This window comes from Gopherus flavomarginatus, chromosome 20 (assembly GCF_025201925.1).
Source record: "Gopherus flavomarginatus isolate rGopFla2 chromosome 20, rGopFla2.mat.asm, whole genome shotgun sequence".
NCBI lineage: Eukaryota > Metazoa > Chordata > Testudines > Testudinidae > Gopherus > Gopherus flavomarginatus.
Window position 1 is genome coordinate 22,505,086 of NC_066636.1, and position 23,090 is coordinate 22,528,175.

Genomic DNA, 23,090 nt, shown 5'->3' on the forward strand with positions numbered 1-23,090 from the left:
AATTGGATTTGTGCTTTTTTTTTCCAGTCTGTTTATGCTGCTTGTTTATAAAGACCAAAGAGGTTTTCAATAAAGTGAAATAAAATAGAAGGTTTTAATGTTAGAAATTCAGGTCTTGTCTTCTCAATTTCCCTGAAAGACTGAATGACTGGAGAAATATACCCTGTCTTTACTAAGTTACTGCACCTATATGTACCAGTAGCAACACTAATATGAATCCCTGTTAAGTTCACAGAGAAGCTAGAGAACAATCTAAACACTCTTGCTGGAAGGTTGCAACATAACACAACTTTATTTCTTTGAATTCAGAATGGCAACATGCAAGAACCCAAAAACAGAAGGGGAAAACAGGCTGCACCCTAGGGCAAATAGGCACATTTCAGCTCACCTGACTCTAGGTTAGGTCTCTGCAGACTGACTAATGGCATATTTGGTTCCAGCGCCCCCATCCTGAAAGCATATCCAGGGAACGCGCACGCACACAATTCCAACCAGTCCTTAAAACACTGCAATCCCCAGTGCCGATACACTGCCCTAAGACAAGACCCTGGCAGCCCCACTTTGTGCCACTGCAGCACTAGTTTCAGAGGAGCAGCCGTGTTAGTCTGTATCCGCAAAAAGAACAAGAGTACTTGTGGCACCTTAGAGACTAACATTTATTTCAGCATGAGCTGTAGCTCACGAAAGCTCACGCTGAAATAAATTTGTTAGTCTCTAAGGTGCCACAAGTACTCCTGTTCTTTTTGCAGCACTAGTATAACTACATCAATAGGATTACCCTGGAGCAAACAGCCCTTGTCTAAACAAGCCCATGCTAAGATCAGGTCATCACAACTACCAGTGCAGTACGAGGAGCGGTTGAGAGGCAAACAAATATTTTGTATCTAGACATAGAAACTCTGGCCCCACTTCTCCATCACCTTGTGTCCTTTCCAGTCCTTTACCACAGTGCAGAGCGGGTGTGCAACGCTACCCTTCTGGAACTGCACCAGGTAATGAAGAATCATGCCCTAGGTGCAGTTTTTGTGAGCACCTGCAGAAATCAGAAGCCTGACAAATAGTCGGCAGGAAAGATCTGTTAGAGAACCAGCACTGCCCTGCGGCGAAGGGCAGTTCTGTAAGTCCAACACCAGCTCTCTAGTCCTCTGAGGAGACCTCAAGGGAAGCCAAGGAGGCGAGATTTGATATTCCTGTTAATTTCTAACAAGAAAACAAAAATCTTCCAGGTCCTGGCCTGGGACTCAGGACACCTGGGTTCTTTTCTTGGCTCTGTTGTATGACCTTGGGCAAGTCACTTCTCTCTGTTCCTCAGTTCCCCATCTAGATAATGATAACCACCCTTCCTTGGCTACCGTGTCTATTTGCAGTGAGAATTCTTTGGGGAAGGGGATGTCTCTTGTCTCTCACTTGATCTGTGCAGCACTGAGACCAATGAGGCCTGGGATTAGCTAGTGGGTCCAACTGATTAGTACAGTTCTGTTAGCATCATTTCGGCTGATTTTTATCTCAGCAGCCTCCCATCAAAGGGACAGACAGGATTTTCAAGGACTTACTCCAGATTTACACCAGGGCAATCAGACTCTGCCCCCAGGTATGTTGTAAGAGATAAGCAGGGCTGCAGAAGAGGATGTCCGGAGACCATCATGATACCTATATTTCCTAGGGCACTATCGGACTGGCATGATCATTAGCGCTTACATGCGAAGACGCGAGAGCAGCAGTGCATACGGCCCTACGTGAAACTCGTGGTGTAGTTTGGAAGGGTCTGTCTCGGCACGCCAGGTGTGGTTTTTCAGCCAGATGAAATGAATGCTGGTTAAGGCTACCAAAGCTTCATCCTCCTCTCACCCCATCTCTGTCTTTAATCTGTGGCGTCCAGGAGGTCTATGACAGATGAGAGTTAAAAAACAGAGCGAGTGCGCTGTAGGGAGGGGGGGGACAGAGAAGGCAAGGCAGTGCTCAAATGAGAACTGAGATAAAGCAATTACCTGATCAACACGGGTGAAATTGAGTAATCTAACAGATCAATAACACCATCCGCTCTTTCTGCCATGCACTCCATTGCCAAGCAGAGGGGGCTAACTGCTTTCGTGCTGCTTTGCAATAACACTCCGGCTTCGACAGAGTGAAGTGGAGGAGCAGGTGGAAAGTGGGGGTTATTCAGTGAACCCAAATCACTACTCATAACATGTATGGGGGAAAAAAAACCTTTATGTGGTTTCCATATCATTATCCTGATTTTGCAAAGGGGGAAGATGAGGTGCAGAGGCAGGCGTGGAACCCAGGTGTCCTTTCTCCACAGTCCTCTGCTCTTACCATTAGATCACACTCCCCCAGAATCAGGAACAGACCCCAGGAATCCCGATCCCCAGTCTCACCCTTGCCCCCCTGAAAGCAGGGAATAGAACCCAAGGATCCAGATTCCCAGACCTGTTCTCATCACTAGACCGTGCTCCCTGAACCACAAACAGGACCAGGATTTCACCCCTGATCCCCTGCAGTCACTACTAGACAACATGCCCCTCTTAGAGCTGAGACAAGAACCCAGGAGCCCTGACTCCCACCCTGTTCCAACCTCACCATGACCTTCCTTTGCCCCACCCCACCCAGTCAACTTTTAGACCACCATGATAAGCCAAAGAAAGTGCATCTTTCTCCTAAACCCCTGGAGTAACTGCTTGAGTAAGCAAGCTGCTTAAGGCATTAAGTTTGAATTCCTGGCTCTTGGCTGTGCTAATATTTGGAAAGGAGGGGCGAGCACCAGGCTGGAAAAATCTCAGTTGGTTTAAAAATCCTCAGCTGAGCTCAGTGAAGGGAAAAAGGCTCTGAAATCAGCGGTGTGGTCACCTTGAGGCTCATGAGAACAGCTGGGAGAGATGGTTAGAAAAGGACAATCATTCCCCTTCCCTGAAAATTTTTAAAAATGAAGAGTTTATTTTGTCAAAATATCCCCTTTTCAATGAAAAAAGGGGAACCAAACGATGTTAGAAAACAGTTTTTGGTTTAAACATTTCAATTTGATTTTAAAAAATGTTTTTTCATTGAAAAAGTGGGAAATTTGGTCAAAAAAGTGCAAGTTTTCTGTTGCTTGCTGTCAAAATGCAACGATGATGGAAAACTTTTAGCCAGCTCTAACCGCCAACCAGATATCTGGGGAGCAGGCTGAGTCCAAGCACCTCGTACTGCAATCAAGGAATGAGAGAGGGGAAAATTAGCTTCCTGGGGGGGCCTGATTCAGAGAGGTTCTAAGCACCAATGCCCAGGCAATGATCTCCACATTACAGGTCGCTACACACGTTGCTAAAGCATCCATCACATAATAGAAATCTACATCACACTCTTAGCACAAAGAAAGCTCCTGGAGAGAACACTGTTCTCTACCTCCCAGCGTACTTTTGTGTTGGAAAGAATTTCGTAAACGATTTTGAAAAAAATTAGGATAACAACACACTGCCCTGCCTCACTGGGTGGGACTGGGGAGAGAGAGGTTGTGAAGATTGCGAGGTGCCCAGACACTATGATAACGGAGGCCATATAGGTACTTTAGGCCCCATATGCAAGGCAGGGAGAGATTTAAACTACAAACATTTAGAGCTAGATTCAGATTTTAAACTCCCAGGGCAGTTTCGATGCAGAGTTTAGCCCCCCTTGCAAAGCAGTTTAAAATAAATGGCAGGAAATCAGAGTTATGTAAGGGACCAATTTGACCCCACACATTTTAAGCAAAATGTCCCATTTCACAGCTTTCACGAGCACCACTCACCATGCTGATCTAACGTCACACAAGTGCGTAATACAAACTTACAGGGGTTCACTCTACACCTGGCTCCAATTGTCATTTAGGGTTTGTCTACATTAGGAAATTGACTAGTGAAGCTATATTGGGGTAATAATTATTCTGCTACAGCTCTGCTGGCCAATTTCCCCACGTAGACAAGCTCTTACATTAATGCTCTTTTCAGCAGGCTGCCCATGGAAAGGAGCCTTGAAGCAGTCCTAATTTAAATAAAGATCAAGTCCTTTGGCTCAGTGTGAGCCATTGCAATCTTTGTGTCTACCGTATTGCCTTTCAGTGCTAAAGGACACCGATTCATACACAACACAGGGCTATCACTTACGGTGTTTCAAATATGCATTCTCTTTATATCTGACAGACAGCAAATGCTATTAGGGTTACAAAAACTAACTGATTAGTATAAACCTTTGAGGATTAGCCTGAAAAAAAGGAAGCGCCATGAGCAGCCCCTATCAAACCCTAATACATATGTCCCTGTAATGAATGGGTATTTAATTACCATGCAATTCCTATTAATTGTGCATATAAAAACTGAATGTAAGGCCTTTGCCAAGCCACACACAGGCAACAGAAGGAAAGGCCGACTGACATTGCCAGGAATGTCTTTGCTTCTAAGAGAAAATTTTGCAGGGGGGCAGCTGGTAAGGGTTGGATTGTAATGACCTGAAATGCAGCATTACTGTTCTATTTGTGCTGAAGCAATTGACAAGAGAATGATAAAGGGGCACTGAAACGTGATCACAGAGAGGCACCGTACTGTGATGTCAGCACAGGGCCAGGAACTCCCAACGTCCCACCCCCTTCTGACACAGATCTCCTCCATGACCATGAACCAGTCACTGGGCTTGATTCAGTCACACTACAAGGCTCTTTGACATCAGCCCACACTCCACTTCAAGGCCACTTTCCATAGCTAACGCTTTAAAATGCGATTCTGAAGCCAGTTTAGGTTTACTTTAAACAAGCTTGATCTGAGACCACAGGCCATTGCATCACCTTGTATCATCTCATTGTCTCCTTGTGCTCTGGATCAAGTTGCCGTCTCTTATATAGAGATTGCAAGTCCTTCGGGGCACAGATGATCCTTCCGTGTATGTACAGAGCCTAGCACCATGGCGTCCTGGCGCACAATGGAGGTTGCTAGGCGCCATGGCAATATGAAAAGCTTGCTGCCCGTTGCCTTGTGGACACCTGTTTAGGTTTAAACTGGACTTATTTGTGTTTAAAGTCTATTAGGAAATTCTTCAAGCTAAATCAAAATAAGCTTTCAAATGACTCTGGATGGAAGAGAAAGTGAGTGTGTGCTCATGGGAGACATTAAAACTATGAGTAGGTTTAACCCTGGCTCTGTCGTACTTTGCACCAGCCGTTCCTTTCACTTTGGCCACACCACACCTGTTGGAAAAAGCCTGCACTCCACAGCTTTCTGTACCAACATCCAACATTGTCACTAGCGATATCATTCGGTTTTATCTGGAGAGTGAAAAGGCTTCTGCTATTGACCATCCAACATCAGGTTCCCAGTGGTGGGGGGCTGAAGCCGATTTCACCAGGAGACACTCACATCAGTACCATCATTGAGCAATTAAGGCCTCCTCCGGTAACCAAGGAGAGCTTTCCATGAATTCCTGCTGCTGGGATCGATGCGAGATGCTGGCACAGTCCTAGGCTTCAAAGACACGTTTCATCCTTCTACCTGCCAACCTTGTGGTTATCAAGCTCCACCACAGCACATAACTCGTATTCATGGCAGGAAATCTCACCAGGCAAAATTTCAGATAGTCAAATGTAACAGTTAAGAGTTTTCCTTAGAGTCCACAGCGCAGTTATAGGAATGAGGGAAAAATGCTTGACCACATTACTAGCACTTCAGTGATACAGCTTGTTAGGGCCAAGTGTTGCCTGGAGGATTCCCCACCTGTTAACATAAGAACAGCCGAACGGCCATACTAGGTCAGACCAAAGGTCTATCTAGCCCAGTATCCTGTCTTCTGACAGTTGCTAATGCCAGGTGCCCCAGAAGGAATGAACAGAAGAGGGAATCATCAAGTGATCCATCCCGTCGCCCATTCCCAGCTTCTGGCAAACAGAGGCTAAGAACACCATAACTGCTCATTCTGGCTCGTAGCCACTGATGGACCCATCCTCCAGGAACTTATCTAGTTCTTTTTGAACCCTGTTGTAGTCTTGGCCTTCACGTCTTCTGGCAAAGAGGTCCATGGGTTGACTGTGCGTTGGGTGAAGAAATACTTCCTTTTGTTTTAAACCTGCTGCCTATTAATTTCATTTGGTGACCCCTAGTTCTTGTGTTGGGAGTAAATAACACTTCCTGATTTACTTTCTCCACACCAGTCATGATTTTATAGACCTCTATCATATCCCCCCTTAGCTGTCTCTTTTCCCAGCTGAAAAGTCCCAGGCTTATTAATCTCTCCTCATACCAAAGCTGTTCCACACCTCTAATTGTTTTTGTTGCCCTTTTCAGAACCTTTTCCCATTCCAATATATCTTTTTTGAGATGGGGCGATCACATCTGCATGCAGTATTCAAGATGTGGGCGCACTGTGGATTTATATAGAGGCAATATGATATTTTCTGTCTTATATATCCCAACATTGTTTGCTTTGTCGTCTGCCACTGCACATTGAGTGGATGTTTTCCATTATATGGGCTGCATGTCTAGCTCTTCAGTAGCTCTTTAACAGCTGCTTATCTATCCCAACTATGTCGGTTAGAGTTATTCAGAGGGCAGGGTTAAAATGGCAAACAAAAAATACCCTGTATATGGAAAGGCTTGGATGAAGGGGCTAGAGATGGGCACAAGAACACAATGCACTTAAACCCAAGGATAATTATGACAAGATGATGGGAAGACTGCACTGCAGCCAGCTGCCTTTGGCACTTCTTCAGCCTCGCTCAGAGAGCGCAAGCAGGTTAAAATAGGACACTGGCAAAAAAAACTGCACAACTCCAAAGTCAGAGGAGTTTCAGTACAAGAATGGCGCCAAAACTTAACTCACCACACGCATTTCAAGAGGAGCCTCCACCTGTACAGTTTGGACAGTAGCCAGTCACTGGAAATTCAGGTTCGAGTTTGCTCGCCACCTAGCAGAGATGGGGGAGCCGAAACACGCCACTGCGGTCACACACACGAGTTCTCTGGAGAGGTGGGGAAAATGGATACAGGGCAAACTCATTCTGTGAGCACCTCCTGCTGGAGGACATGAGGAGTATCATCAATAGGAACAGCCAGAACGCACTGTGCATCTCCACAAAGGAAAGTTCAGAATGACCCGAGTGCGGGTGTCGGCCGTGAGGACCAGGATGCAGTTTGGGGCAAGCCAGAGGAACCACAAGCAGCAGAGCACGAAGCTGCCGGGTTACAAAGCTGCATGCGTACCAAGGAGAGAGCAGTCATGGTGACAGACAGAAGAGGAGGCATACTCAAGGGTTTAAGGGAGCAATGACATGGCTACTGACAGTGCACCGCGGAGAGGGAAATACTGATCTCCATTAGCAGGAGAAAGGAGGGGAGGGTTGTTAGAGAAATGCATGCGACAAGATTCTGTATGCAAGTGGCATTTAAGGAAGGCTGTAAAAATGGTCGTTGGCTAAGGCACAGGACTGGTAATCAGGACACTTGGGTATTACTTATGGCTCTGCCACACAACCACAGTCAAATCACTCCCCCCCTTTGTGCCTCAGTTTCACCATCCCTACAACACAGTTATACTGACCTTTTGTAAGAGAACTTTTCCTCTGCAGGTCTCAAAGTGCTATATAACAGCTAGGCACCAGAGTGCCGAGTTCGGTCTTGTGGTTAAAGCAATCGACTTGGAAGATCTGGATTCAGTTTTCAGTTCTGCTGGAGACTTCTTGTAAGACAACGGTTGAATCACTTAATCTATTTGCTTCCCATCTTGTAAAATATGGATGATTCTTCCCCATATCTCACCATGCATGTGAACATCCATGCATTAGTGTGTCTGAGGCATGAAGATACTCTGCTAATGGGCACCATATAGACAGACAATCTGACAAAGCACAAAAAATAAAAAAACCTTGACTACTTATTTAAAAGGTTTATTTAACTTTTTAATTTGAGGTAAAATACTTTTTTTTTCTTTCAACTTCCATAACAAAATACAGAGCTATCAGATACCCCTGGAAAAAATATGTATATTATACATATATTTCTATAACATTACATCATATATATATAATATATATATGCAAACTTTTTTGAAGACTTTATAGAAAGTAGGCCAGCTAAAGGCACTGCACAATGGAGTATTTAAAGACTACTTTACATTTTTATGTACATATACACACACTTAATTCTGCTTTCAGTGGACAGATAGCTCAAGCTAACAGAGTGTATGCATCCATATTAATCCCTGCTGAATCAACTCTAATAAAGTCAAAGAACATGCCTCACGAAAAGTGAATTTATTTTTTTTTTAAAAAACTTTCTATCAGTAAATACTTTTTCTCCTTAAAAACACACTAAAATTTAACAGTTTTTTTTTTTAAAACAATCTGATTAAAAATATTTCAAACCAAGAGAAGAAATCCTTTTTAAAACCCACCAGGAACCGTAAGAGGAAAAAAAAAGTTACTTTAAAAAATAAACACATAATTATAGAATAAATAAAAAAATAAGACAACCAAGCAATGGATTTAACCTGTCTTGTAGGCAAAGACAGTGACAGCTTGTCACTAGGGTTTTAATGCTTCAAGAGGAGGCCATTCCTTTCTCATCACCCACACAGTACTGTAGAGAGGTTAAATTCCCTATGTGGAGCAGGGCAGTATTAGCCAAATACCATCCCCAGCTAGTATAGCCTTGCAAAACCCAACTCGCCCTTCCCTGGGGGATGCAAGGAATAATTTTCATTACTGAGCAGACTGACCCCCAGGGCCTGACAATTTTGCAACACCAAGGGGAGATGCTCGACTAACATTCCCAACCCCATGCTTTGCCCTGATAATTCTCTCCCTTCAAACCTCAGATTACAGCTGGTTGTCTCATTAAAGTTCCTTTCCTACAGACTCTCTATGGCTAAACAAAGCGAAAATGGTTTAAAACATTAACATGCTCTTGATTAGTTAATACAGGTGGACGCTGAGATTTCAACCATTTAAACTTTAAAAGTTTAAATATTTGGCACACTGGAATATATATATATATTTTATTTAAAATGTATTTATAAGCTTCCTCCTTTAAGCTGCTGGCAATGTTAAGTGTGGTCAGGAGGAACACCTTTGCAAGAGGTGTCTTCCTGAGCCAGCTGGGGAACAGAGGAACGCTGCCTAATGGGCTTTGCCGCCCCCTTCTCCAAAGCTGAACACATCACCCCAACACCGATGTACCCGGCGTTCACTGGTCCATTGTCCTGAGAACCTGAGTCCTTTATCCCTGAACTTGGAGATCCCAGTTTGCAGTGCAATGACAATCGACCCTCCCACCCCCAACCCAAACCGATTGCAAACTTTTAAAGCCAAATAACATTTTAAATGTAGTTTTAACTTTCATTTGGAAAAAGAAGCACAAAACGGGTGATTTTATTCCCCCTCAAATGGGAGCAGCATCCCTTGATTCTGGCACTTGGGTATGATGGGGCTGAAGATATGCATTACTGATTCGAAAGGCCTCGAGTTTCTATTCCTGAGTTCATACTGACATCTGCTGGCCCGCTCTTCCGGAAAGGGATGTTCCGAAAGACAGGGATGCCTTTCCCTTCCCCCTCACCCATGCTCACTTCCAAATTTGGAGGTAAATCTAGATGCTGAAAAGGCAACCCTGTGGGGGAATGATTTACGGCCAAGAACTGGGAGCTAGGAAGTCCGTGGGTTCTAATGCAGCGTGCACAGATTGGGCAGCTGGGAGCAAAGGGGGAACTGCCTCACGGCATAGATGCCGCAACTAAGCAGAGCTGCCCCAGTAAAGAGATCACAACCCCTTCTCCGCCCCTTGATTTACAAACGTTTCTGCCAGTGCCTCTCAGGCAGTAGTTACCAAACAGAGCAGTTCGTCTCTGAATGCTCCTTGTACTATGTACACCATTCTGCTTAAGCAGGGCCTTATGGTCAGGTTTTCAACTCACTGGCTCCAAGCTGAGCAGGCAAATTTCCCTCTTAACCATGTAGACCAGATTTATAGTTGCATAATAGCGTATGCAAGTAATACTCTGCTCACACATACGAAGTTCTCTAGTAAAGTAGCTAGCCTGCTCAAAACCGCTTTCCTAGACTTGCATGAATAAACGAGAACACTATAGATACGACTTTATCCCTGCCGAGATCAATCATTCAAGTGCCTTTCAAGGAATCATTAGAAATTAGTCCCAATGCAACAGGAAAGAATCACATTCCTTGGTGTAATCCAAAGCCCAGGCCAATTAGTCTAATGAGAAACATAGCTATCCAGGGAACCAGAAGGTTTATCGCAAATAATGTGGCAAGATTTATAAACCAAGGTCTGAGTAGCCACCACCACTCACCAAACTGCTCTACCGTACCAGCATGCCCTCTAAAATTCACTTCTGAATCTCTCTTGTCCCCACTGGAACACTGTCTTCAATGTCACCCTGCCGTGTTCCTGTCCCTCCACGCAATCCTTTATATCCGCACCCATCGCAGTCAGTCTAAACAACGTTTTCCTCCCAATGGTATTAAAAGTGAGACAGACCCCCAATACCAAATGGAAACCCAACCTCGGTCAAGATGATCCAACTGTTATACAAGCTTCTTCTGTCAACAGACCCTGATCACATAAAGTGTATCTATGTACTTAAGGCATGACTCAAAGTGATAGGGGAACCAAACAATAAAGGGAGTAGATTTAACAAAGCTCTCATTCCTTTTCCATGAACTCACCACAATCAAATTAGAGGGTTAATCTTCCAATCACTTTCCCACCCCACCCATACTATTAGAAAGAAGAAAAAACCTAGGGTATATTTTAATGCATTCTATTAAAGGCATTAGGTTATATTTCCCACTCCACTACTCCCTTCCCTGAAAGATTTGACAATTGCTCATGGCTTTTTCAATATTTTAAGAAGGCTGAAAGAACAACCATTGCGTCTTCAAGTCTTAATGAGAGTTGTTTGTCAGAAATACAGCTTGACTCAAAAACCACTGACTGCTGAGTTTTCAGCAGCTTCCTCCTACTGATGCCAAGCTGTTTTGGTTTTTTGTGTTTGTCTTTCTGCAATCTCCGTTTCAATTTAAAGACAGTGCAACATTCCTGTCCGCCAAACCGCTGAAAAGAGCGACAGCTCGTGATGCCGACAAAAAAAAAAAAAATAAAAAAATCGCATCTCCGATTGAACTGTTTAGGAAATCTTTTCCACTGCCGCACCCGACGCCATAAAAAGAAACTATATTCAGATTCCTGCTTCTATAAATACTAGAGAATATAAAGTAAATTATGTCTGGAGTTCATAAGCCTCACTGGAGAGACTGTGGCTTGGTCTTCCTGGAGTTTGCGCAAGGTCTCGACTTCAGGCACAGAAGAGGTTAGCGTCTCCCTCTCCTAACCAGGACAAGCAGAGTCTCACCTTCGATTCAACAAATTAAAACAAAACAAAAAACCAAAGTCCTAGTCCCTAGAATTATCAAACCATTCTAGTCCCTCACCCCCGCCCCTCTGCAACTTTGCTACATAAATACATGGATTCTAATACAAACGGACTGTAGCGCTTTCCAGTTAGTTTCTAGGTGTCCGATGCAGCTGTGGCTGTCACTGCCTTGGGTGGTGGGACAAGGTGTGAGGCACCCAGTACGCCATTCCAGTGCAGCTTCCCGTTCTGGTGCTCCTCAGGGGCTTCAGCCTGCCGGTCACCATTCCAACGACGTTTCAGACGCAGTTTTGGTGGCATCAGGGCATCCTCTCTCTTTTCCTGCACCCCGGTGTCTCCCACCGGCTCTCTGGATGGCTTCTCTCCACCTCCTTCCCCTTGCCCCTGAGATTCTTCGGTGGGGAAGTTTATTCGGGTAGGTGCTGGTGGTGCTGAGGGCCAGGATGGGACAGCTGGCCTGGCAAATATAGCCCCCTTCTCTCCTTCCAGGCTGGTGTTTGGCATCACCATGCCAGGCCCTTCCTCCTCCTCCTCCTCACTTTTGTCCTTCCCTTTGGCTGGTGGTTCTTCACTCTCAAGCTCCTTGTCCGCTATGGGCTCAACCTTAACCCTGGGTGAAGCAGGAGCTAGCTGGGGGGCAGTCACCTCTTCAGTGCTTTCCAGTCTCTCTCTGTTCTTCCGTCCCACGGGTGGAGGCTGTAGCTTGATCGGGAACTGGGGCTGCTCTTCGGGATGCATCTGGCATTGTAGTGGTGGGACCATGAGCCCCGGATAGCGGGGGAAAGTCCGCGGGCTCAGGTGGTAGTTGAAGACTGAGCAGGCTTGTGAATGCAGGTAGTGTTTCATTTCCTCAGGGTTGAAAGAGAAGCAGCTGCTACCTGTGAAGGGGCTGAGACTTGGTGAGGGGCTGTAGGAGAAGAGGGTCGGAGTCAGAGACAAGGCAGGCGAGATTGGGACATTTAAGACCCCACCGCGTCCTGGAAGAGGGGACACGGCAAAAGGACTGTGAGGATCCGGGTAGATCCCAGGCCTCGTGAAGACAGGCAGCATGACCTCTGGCTTGCGCTTTTGATTATTGATGCTCCCAGGACCCACTGCATTCCGAGAAGCCATGAGATCCACGCCACGCCGCCAGTCTGAAGAGACATCCTCCAACTCCGGCACGTCAGGCTTCCTGTCACCGCTGTCATTCAGAGACTCCTGGGTGGATGGCCCCAGGGACCCACCAGAGAACTGGCTGGGCTGGGCGTCCTCGGTGGGAGAGTGGCTGTCCAAGGGTGGGAAATGGAAACGGGACGAAGCGGTGGGGATGGGTGGGGCACTCTGTGGGACAACACCTGGTGCAAGGGAGAGAATGAGAAAGAAGAAGTGTTAGGAACCAACGTGGCCAGGGAGGAAAGTGTCACGTGTAAGAGCTTCATGGCTGGGGCTGCACCTGGAGATACTTAAAAATGTAACATAAAAGCACCACATATGCTCAGCAGTGTAACGGGTGATTGGCTGGGAGCAGCATTAGAAACCTGCTCTTTATTCCCCTCATTTCGACTAGCAACTAATTGGTGATTTTCAGATCCAAACATGTTTCCCCTGCCCCTTCTGTCTCTCTCGAGGTCTCTTTCGCTCTCCTGTTTAACTGAGAGGCTTTTTGAGGAGGCAACATGCATGACAGACGTTATGCAATACAGCTTTATGGAAGCCACTACACACACCACTGATAAAGCTCCAATTCTCAGGACAGAACTTCGAAACCCACCCATTTGTGCTTTTCCAGAATGGAAGAGATTTGATCTCAGATGTTTGCTCACCATTTCAGACAACTCCCATCTGAAGGCTTGAGAAGACCCTTGTGCTTAATATTTGCTATTGCTAACAGAAGTCTGATTAATGCAGTTTTGTGCCTGCTCTCACTTCAGACAAAGAGACCCAAGCACTTCTACCTGGTAAAGTGCACACAAAAGAAAGGAGAGAGGGGAAATCGGATTCCAGTGCCCCAAACAGGTTTAATATCCCAACCCCCACCCCCAGCCAGGAGGAAAGAAAACAGGTTGTAATTAGACAGATGCATTCCAATTCTCCAAACTATTTTTTTTTTTTAAATGCATGCCCCAGGGACAGGAGGGAGTGGCGGCAAACAGGAGCAGTAGTGAGCAATGTTGAGGTGGAACTGCTCAGACTTGTTGCTGTAGTAATTATAGATCTGCAGTGCAGCTTCACGCTACATTTTACATCCCTCATGCTTGGGTTCAGGGCACCTGGAAAAAACATTTCTTCCCTACATGCGACACTTCTCACATGGGGGAAGCAACTCTACTTCATGGCATTTTCTACTCCTCCATTGGCTGCTACTCCAGGGTGGATGTTTTCTCAAAGGACAGGCTCTTTGAAACCACAATTCTGGTTTTTCATGGTTGAGACTGCCAAATGCAGACTTAGATGCTCAGCGGTTGCACAGCCAGGATCTAGCTAGGTATTTATGAAGTGCCCCAGTCATCATGGTAGCTAAGCACAAAGTACAGCAGTAAGGATAACAAACATCCCTCTCTCAGACTAGCATCCCCCACTCTCTCTCAGACTAGCTGCCACCACTCAGTCTCCACAAACACTATCCCCTTTTCTTTGTTAGGTTGATCTTCAGCCATTTATCAGGCCTTCTTGATGAGGTGAGCCCTGCATGGCGCTCTGAACGTGGCCAGGCGAGGGTTCCTTCTGATCCAGCTCCTTGCAGCATTGAGTTCTGCAGTTTAGGCCCCAAACGTAATGGCTCCCAGAAGGATCCCACTGATCATGTTCAACATGATCCTCCCTGATGAGCATGGGGGCTGTTTAGATATGCACGTGCCATTCTACACCCACCAAAGGCACTCGTGACATTAGAATGCATTCTTTCCTGGGGTCATCTGCTCCCCATGATTCCAGAGTTAGCCCTCAATCATAGGAGCATCTTAAATTCCACCACAAAACCCAGAGTGGAACTCAAGACGGATGGACCCTCTGACAATATAATTACAGCATTAGTGCTGGCATTAGCCTAAACCCTGGTGTGGAACTTATACTCAGGAATTACTGACTCAAAGATAAGAGACTCAGTGCCCTGAACATCCTTATGGCCAACACCAATGCTTCCTGTCTAAGCACCTTGTGGCTACCCTGTTAAACCACTGTGGATTTGGGTCACCACAAGAGTTCAGGAGCTCCCGTGACTCACAAGCCAGTCAAAACCTACCACTGGAAGCTGCTCTGATCTGCACTTGATAGTAAATTATCCTGAAAGCCTGAGCAATTTAGCCACGAATTGTTCTGCTTGACACAAAAGGGGCAGGAACACAGCAAACAAGGACTGCTGTCAGCATAAGAGCTGGTTTAACTGCTCTTCACGAGAGCAGGGAGCTCTTTATCGCTGTCTTTAGGCTGTGAACATTTTGATAACATTTACATGCAGCTAGTCCCGGAGACCTCTGGACATCATAACAGGAAAGGTCACATTTATACGGCACCATAAACGTACAGGGTGCTTTGCAAGCACGTACGACAAGGTCCCTGCAATAGAACTGAAACCTTCTACTATCAGAAGGACAAGACACTCCAATAAAACTGCGAGCGAAGCAAACCCCCAACGTCCAGTAAAGACAACCAACCAACCAAGCTTACATAGAAAGCCTGTATGCCTCGAGCTTCTCTTGAAGGCTGCCACGGGAGGGCAAACGGAGGAAAAGTGCACCCCAGTTTAAGAATCACCCTAATACTGACATTCCCACCCTATTAGCACTGATTGCTTGGAAGCCTGGACAAATAAGAGACTGTGGAAGGAATCTGTTCAGATGATTGGGTGTGATTTTAGCTGCCTCCCTGCACTACAGGCATGTCACAGCATAGGCTCAGCGTTCCATATGCTGCCAATCAACGCCCATTGATTAGGATTTGACAGGAACCCCATTTCCAGCTTACCATTGGGCCGTATGTTAATAAATGGATAGTTGGGCATCACCAGCTTGTTGAAGTTGAACTTGTAGGTAAACCTTTTGCCTTTTGTCTTGTGAAGAATCCTCTTGTTGTAATAATATCTGTCAAAAAAAATTAAAACGCTATCAAGCGCTCTGCCAGTCAGATGCAATACAGCTTAATGTCTATTACTTAAGCCACTCTAAGGCCTGCCTGCCTTCCTTCTACTGTGTCCAAGTTCCAACTGTCTACAAAGAAATAAAGCTACTCAGAGAAGAAGAGTAAAATTAAGCACATGAAAATTGAGGCTGTTGTCAGGAAAAGTTTCCAAAGAAGAATAATTCCTAGCTTGTCTCTAGCTCTTTTTAGCCATTGGTCTCAAAGCACTTTGTGGTGGTTAGTATCATTATCCGCTTTCTACAGATGAGGAAACAGACAAAGTGACTTGCCCAGGGTCACCCAGCAGGCCAGTGGTAGAGCTGGGAATAAAACTGTAGATCCCACTGCAGTGCTCTCTCTACCAGGCCTCCCAAAGGGTTAGGTCAGTGACACTGCCTCCCAACACAGGGCTTCCTAGACTGTGGTTCCCAGAGGGTTTGCTGGCAGCCCAGAGAGCCGGCCGGGCACACAGTACTGGCTCGTCATTTCCAACTGCTAAATTCCATTAAAGATAGCGAAGTATGTTACTTTTCTATGGCATCTATTCCACGTATGCAGTAGCTGCAGTTGCCACAGGGATGTTAAAGGATTGAGAATGGGAAGGAACGTGTCCATAAGACAGTCCGGATTAAAGTAAAGCTCACGTTCTGAAAACATATGGGAGCGCCCACTCAATGGCATCAGTGGATCTGCTGCCAAAAAAGTGTCATTGTGTTGTTAGAAGGTGAGGAGAGATGCCCTCAAAGGTCCTTTCCATCTCCAGCTTCTCGGATATTATAGGAGACACCATGGTCCGGGGCAATGGATGGGCATTCAGGAGACCTGGATTCTGTCCCAAGCTCTAACACTGAATTGCCTGTGAGCTCGGGCAAGTGACTTCCCCTCTGTGGCCTGATTTACCCATCATTGTATCAGGAATAGTAATACACATCCTCCTTTGTCAAATCCTTTGGTCAGACTACAAACAGGCAGTGCTGCTACTCAGCTAGCCCAGCTTCATCCACGGGGATGGAGCCTTAATGGAGCCAAACGAAATCCAGGTGCTGCACATCTGCGAGGAAATCAGAACCTGGCTGAAATCAGCCTGGGGGCAGCAGCACCTCCCCCGGCCATAAACTCCAATGGGAACCATACCTGCTAGCACCAGGGCTAACCTTGGTCCGCGGGCTCCCAGTGACCATGTCTACCCTATGAGCTTGGGGTGTGATTCCCAGCTTGCGTAGACATGCTCTAGCTCACATCAAGGTAGCACACTAAATATTGTAGCGTAGCCATAGTAGCACTAGCCCAGGTAGTGGCAAGCGACTGTGTGGGTTAGTCGAGCCACCTTCGCACCTGCGGGGTTAAGTGGGTTTGCACTCAGAACGGCTGCCTGTGCTACCAGGGCTACACACCTGTTTTTAGCACGCTAGCTCGATGAGAGCTACTGCATGGCAACGCAAACAGGAAATCACAACCTAGCTCACAGTGTAGGCCTAACCAGTACACCGAAGTACTATACACGATTCACCCCTTGTTATTTAAAATCTTGGTTGTCAGCACTTTGTGTTTGCACAGATGGCAAGATTTCAAGCAGCTGGAATCCAGGGAGGGGGTGGGAAGACAAAGGTTTCCTACCTGAGGTGACTGACTGCTTGTGCCAGCACTGCAGATTAATCTCACTTCAGCGAAGTTCTGAGTGCGATCGAGGAACCAAGGCATGGCTGGATCAGGCAGGTGGAGTTTTTTCCACTCCCATACATCAATTGCAGCCTTGGTGTTATTCAATTTATTGTTTCCTTCCTGTTCCATTATGTGTCTGTTTTGTTTGCTTGTTTATCTTTGCCTGCCCTGCCCAGGAGGGATCAGAGGGCACATGACAGCGAGGCCCATGTTATTAGCGAGGTTGGTAACACCACAACTTCTCACAACGGAGCCCAGTGTCATTTTTATAATGACAGCTCTGACCAGGCTACATCTCCCAAGCCAACAGGACTGTGCCCATTTTGAGCTGCTTCCCGCTTCAAACTACAGAGCAGAGCCTGAAAAGCTCTTTAAGGGGGTAGTTCTGGTGAAGGTTATGCAGGGGGAAGATTTCAAGAACTAGGATTGAAGCTGGCAAGGAGAAAAGGTAACAGAACTTTGCTAATAGCTTCAGAAGAGCATAGTAAAAACTCATCAACCCTCATCACCCTGCCCACCACCACTAAACCAAATGACACTATACTACCCTTTGTCTGGTGCACACTCCTATGATGTCAACAACTCTTACCAGGTTAGAGCTGAGCTCTAATGCAGCACAGCTGAATTTACTGCCGCAGCAGGTGCAGAAGAACACTGGGGGGGGGGGGGGGCAATGATGATTATTTTTTGTATTATTGTAGCACCTAAGGGCGAGACCAGGATCCCACTGCGCTGTGACTTATGTTTATAGATACAAGCGCCAGGATAAAGACAAGGGAAGTACAACTGTTGTAAAACAACTGATTGTAGAATCAAGAAGGAACCTTAATCCCAGGCTTTCACCCTCTAATTCTGTAGAAGTAGGAACTGGTCTTAAACAAAGGAGTTGCTTTCTCAGAAATTGTATCACTGATAGAATAATGGAATAAGCCAATGTTTTTTCCTGCAACATCGAGGAAGAGGAGAGACAGGAAAGCTCCCGAGAAGAAAATAATCCTGATTACAATGATCTTCAAGTTATAAATGCAAATTTATGGCATTACACCCCACAGCTGGGTAGAGGACAAATCTGCTGTTATGTCACAATCCTTTGGCAACCATGTGGCCATTTCCTCCCCATGTCTGTCCAACCTTTTCCAAATACAACTGTATCAACCAACCAGTTGATCCCATAATTTTCCAAAGTTTAGGGGCAATTGAGTGGGGGGGAAGGAAATAGAGTCAATTTCCACAATCAACTTTCTACATGAGTCAGCCCCATCTTCCAGCTACCCTTCCGTCAACCCCATTCTGAAAATTTCATCCTCATCAACAATTATTTACAAGCATCCTTCCATTCACCTGAGGGCCCGGCTCAGCTTATCGTAGTTCATTTGTGGTTTGCATTTCCTCCTGCCCCACAGACGCGCCACTTCATCTGGATCCTTGATCACAAACTCCCCATACTCGCCCTGCTGCCAGGCGATGACATGGCGGAACTCCTCCTTCTGCAGCAGCTCCAGGATGAAGTGCCAGAGCTGGATCTGACGGGAGCCGGGGCTTGATTCAGTTTTGTATGCCCACTCTGGGAAGTGATAGCCTTGAAGAGAACCCAAAGCAACAGAGTGAAATAATGAAAAGCCATTAAAACAAAAGAATACATAGTAAACTGGAGCTAGGAGCAGAGCTCAGCAATTGTAAGGTATTTAGAGCAGTGGCTGCTTTTCACTGTGTCTAGCAGAATGGGGCTGTGATTTTCGTTACGGTCTCTACACGCTACTATAGTATAAATAATAGGACTAGAACTCCAGGGTCCTGTCCAGCAGTTCCCTTGTGGTAACAATGCAATACCGCCTCCCCAGAGAAGAAAATGTGAAAAATCAACATTGTGAAACCAAACAGAAGCAAGAACTAAAGATAAAGACATTAGAAGAACCAGAAAGAATGAAAAGGGATCTTTACACACTAGACATCTTGGCCACATTTTTGAACTTGGGTGTCTAAAATCAGGCACCTAAATCCATATTTAGGCATCTAAATGAGAGGCCTGATTTTTAGAGGTTTTGAGCACCCACAATTTTCAACAAATCCAGTCACCTGCCCAGCCTCTAAGAGAAAATCTTAGTCTACACCACTTTCAGCCATGTTGACAGGTGCTTATGAATGACTGTCAAGTTGAGTTGTGTCAGAACAGTTTTCCAGCATAACTATTGGTTCAGGGTTTCCCAGATCATTGTGGACAGGGTGGTTTGGGGTTCTTCTGAGAACTGTGCTAAGCCAAGCTGTCTTACGGATGGATGACCTCTGTGTTACCTCTATATCAGACAGTAATTGGGTATGAAAATACTTACAAGGCATAATGGGGCATGAACCAAGGTCAGAGATCACAAACCCTGCATGCAAAACATCCATAGGAAAATGTATTCAAGTCTTAACCCAGTAACTGCTCTGTGTGATTCTAAATCCAAAACTCACAGGACACCAGACCTCACTTATAACGTAATTACAGAGCTGTTTGATATTAATGTTGATGGTCTGATTCCCATCCACACACAGCTCTGACAAAGGGGCCTTTACACTATTAGAACCACCTAATGGGTTCTGAGTGTGCAGAGTCTCACATTATATACACTTCCTTACCTCCTGCTCCTTCTGGCTTATCCACAATGCTGCAGCCTGCTTTCATTTTCTCCCTCCTGCTGACTGTGGAATAAAAGGAAATAAGCAACAACCATATCAATATGCAATTATTACCCACAGGACTTTGAATCTTGTTCCTTCCTGTATAAAGCTCCCTTAGCAAAGTAGCCACCCCCAACCGATAATACTCCCAACTCCAAGAGATGGTACCCAGGATTTCATTGCTACTAGCAGCCGTAATTACCAGTACCTGACTTAAAACCACACAGCATTTAATATCTGCTTCCCTCCTGACCTGCCATTGAAATATAAAAATCAAACACTACAGCAAGACGGGACCATGAGACAGACAAAACAAGCCAAACAGTTTGTCTTCTGTTACTAGACAGGCCTGAGTGCCAAAATACACAAGCTGCCGAGCTCACCCAGATGTACCAGCAAGAGGGAAAAACATATCCAAACATCTGAATTCCGCTCAAGAATGCACATCTGATTTTGATTTCTTTAGGCCAATTAACCCTGTGTTAAGAACTACCTGCATGTGCTTTTCTTGATCACACAGAGCGAGGCTTAGATATAGGCATTTCACATTCCCAAGAATATTCTGAGGTACAGGACGTAAACACATAAGTTCCTACTACCCATGGCGTTATTCAAGCAAAGAGACATCAAAAAGCACTGCAATTGTCCAGTAGCGTGCGGGGGGGGGGGGGGGAGGGAGAGATGTGCATCTCTATTCAAGTTGAAAGATAAGCAGGGGCCAGAATTAGGCCTAGATTGGTCTACACAGTCCCTTGTGAACAGTATCCACCATCAAGACTGTGGAAATTAAACCTTGTTTCAGCTCTTCGTAGAGATGACTGAATGTTTGGTTAAAGATTTATACTTCCTCAATGAAGTTTCCTGTTAAGATCTATGTTTAGAAACAGTAAAGCTAAGGAAAGTAGGGGAATGGAGGTAGGTGAGAATAAAGTGTTGCCCTCTAAAAATGGAAGAATCAGTTGGTTTCTTTCTTCTACAATAAGTTTAAAAAAAAACAAAAAAACCCTTGTTCCCTATAGTCTAAATTTCCAGCCGAGTAAATAAAGATTGGAATTGGCAGGGTTACAGAATTCATCAGTATTTAATTTATAAGCATAACCCTATCTGCTGGGGGTTATGGGTGCAACCCCATTTTGGGGGGAGGTATCCTATATCCTAATATGTGAATAACAATGTTCAATTTCTATGGAACCTTCCTTCGGGGCCCTCAAAACATTTATATTAATGCACCCAAACCTCTCCACTGCCACCCTGGGTGGGGCAGGACAATTTAAAGTAAGTTTCCTTCCCTCCCTCCACCCCAGTGTTTAAACACTCAAGTTATAGGGAGTCAGTCATTAATGAGAGAAAACCAAGAGCCCTAACAAACCAGGATTAGAGCAGACAATTTCTCCTAACAGAGCAGAAGCTGATAAGGGCCAATAAATGGATTAACCAGCCCAGCACTAACAATACCCCCGAGACCCCAGCACCTTTCTCCTAATACTCACCACACCCCTCTCCCCAGGTAAGTTCCGCTGATGGGCCCACACGCTCCTTCTCCCCCAGGTCCTAGGTACTTCCTGCACCCTTCCATTTAATGGCTTGTCAAACCCCACCACCACGAGCCACCCCAAAATACCCCCTTCAGCTCCTTAAGGGCCCGCTTTGAAACTGACTTTGTCCTGCAGACCTCAAAAAAACCCATCCAGAAACACAAACCCCGCTGGACACCACAGACCTTCACAGCCCCCGCTGCTTCCTTATCCAGCCTCCCACCCTCTCTATCCCCAGAGAGCACCCCCATCCTTCCTCATATATCCCCCCTCCCCCAAGCCCCCCATGATCCCCCCAAATCCTTCCCCATTGAGCCTCGGACCCCCAACAGCTCCAGAGACCCCAGTCCCCTGCCCCTAGTAACCCCCTAAGCTCCCCCATTAGTCCCAGGAATCCCTCCGCTAAGGTCCACGTCTATTCCCCCTTCTCCAAGGAACCCCCCATCAACCCCAACCCCCTCTCCCATTTACCCTTAGCCCCTGATACCCCCAGACCCCACCGCCTGCCCCCTGTAAATACAGTATTCCCCTCCCCCATTAGTCCCAGGGATCCCCCCGCTAAGGTCCACGTCGATTCCCCCTTCTCCAAGGAACCCCCCGTCAACTCCAACCCCCTCCCCCATTGACCCTCAGCGCAATACCCCCAGACCCCACCGCCTGCCCCCTGTAAATACGGTATTCCCCTCCCCCGTGAGTCCCAGGGATCCCCCCGCTAAGGTCCACGTCTATTCCCCCTTCTCCAAGGAACCCCCCGTCAACCCCCTCCCCCACTGACCCTTAGCCCCTGATACCCCCAGACCCCGCCCCCTACCCCCCGTAAATACGGTATTCCCCTCCCCCATTAGTCCCAGGGATCCCCCCGCTAAGGTCCACGTCTATTCCCCCTTCTCCAAGGAACCCCCCGTCAACCCCCTCCCCCACTGACCCTTAGCCCCTGATACCCCCAGACCCCGCCCCCTACCCCCCGTAAATACGGTATTCCCCTCCCCCATTAGTCCCAGGGATCCCCCCGCTAAGGTCCACGTCGATTCCCCCTTCTCCAAGGAACCCCCCGTCAACTCCAACCCCCTCAGCCCGATACCCCCAGACCCCGCGCCCTGCCCCCCGGAAATACGGTATTCCCCTCCCCCATGAGTCCCAGGGACCCCCCCCCAGCCTAGGCCCGACGAGCGGCTGAGGCGGCGCCCGGGCTGAGGGCGGGAGGCGGCGGCGGCTCCGCGGCCGGCCGGGAGTCGGGGGAAGGGCGCCCCGGCCTCACCTCAGTCCCCGGGCGGCGGCTCTGGACGGCGGAGTCTGCGCCGGTCCGAGTGTCTGACTCGCTCGCTCCTTCGCCTGCTGCCTCCCCCTCGCCACCCAGCCCCGCAGCCACCGGAACCGGAACCAGCGCCACCCACACGCTTCCGGGACTGGGCGCCCACACGCGCTTCCGCCCCGCAGTGGCGTCACCGCGCACGCACCGAACGTCACCTCCCCCGCCGTGCACGCACACACACAACCCCCGTCCACCCACCCCTCCAACGAGTGCCCGGAGGGGACAAACTGCCCCAGAGAGCGAAGAGGGACTAGAATGGGAGGGGGAGGAGATATGGGGAGGGGGAATAGAGAGGAGGGATGGGGGAGATAAAGGAGGGGGGAAGGATAATAAGGGGGAGGGACTATATGGAGGGGATGGGGAGATAAGGGGAGGGGGGACTGGAGGAGGGTTAGAGGGGAAAGGGGACATAAGGGGGAATAGCGGGGGGAGACGGGTGG

At 47.0% G+C, this 23,090-nt stretch overlaps 1 protein-coding gene across 1 annotated transcript; it reads right to left on the bottom strand.

Moving 5' to 3' along the window:
* Positions 1 to 7,864: 7,864 nt before the first annotated feature.
* On the bottom strand, positions 7,865 to 22,716 carry ETV3 (ETS variant transcription factor 3). The gene is made up of 5 exons (XM_050931113.1): positions 22,597 to 22,716; positions 19,762 to 19,824; positions 18,484 to 18,721; positions 15,328 to 15,443; positions 7,865 to 12,719 (listed from the first exon to the last, which is right to left on the bottom strand). The coding sequence occupies exons 2-5, from the start codon at positions 19,805 to 19,807 to the stop codon at positions 11,518 to 11,520; spliced, it is 1,602 nt and encodes a 533-aa protein (XP_050787070.1). The 5' UTR covers positions 19,808 to 19,824; positions 22,597 to 22,716; the 3' UTR covers positions 7,865 to 11,517.
* Positions 22,717 to 23,090: the final 374 nt, after the last annotated feature.

Coding starts and splice junctions, on each gene's coding strand:
- ETV3 (XM_050931113.1), bottom strand. CDS start 19,807: ATGAAAGCAGGCTGCAGCATTGTGGATAAGCCAGAAGGAGCAGGAG. Junction 18,722..19,761: donor TAAGCCAGAAGGAGCAGGAG/GTAAGGAAGTGT, acceptor GTTCTCTTCAAG/GCTATCACTTCCCAGAGTGG. Junction 12,720..15,327: donor TATTAACATACGGCCCAATG/GTAAGCTGGAAA, acceptor CCCTTGCACCAG/GTGTTGTCCCACAGAGTGCC.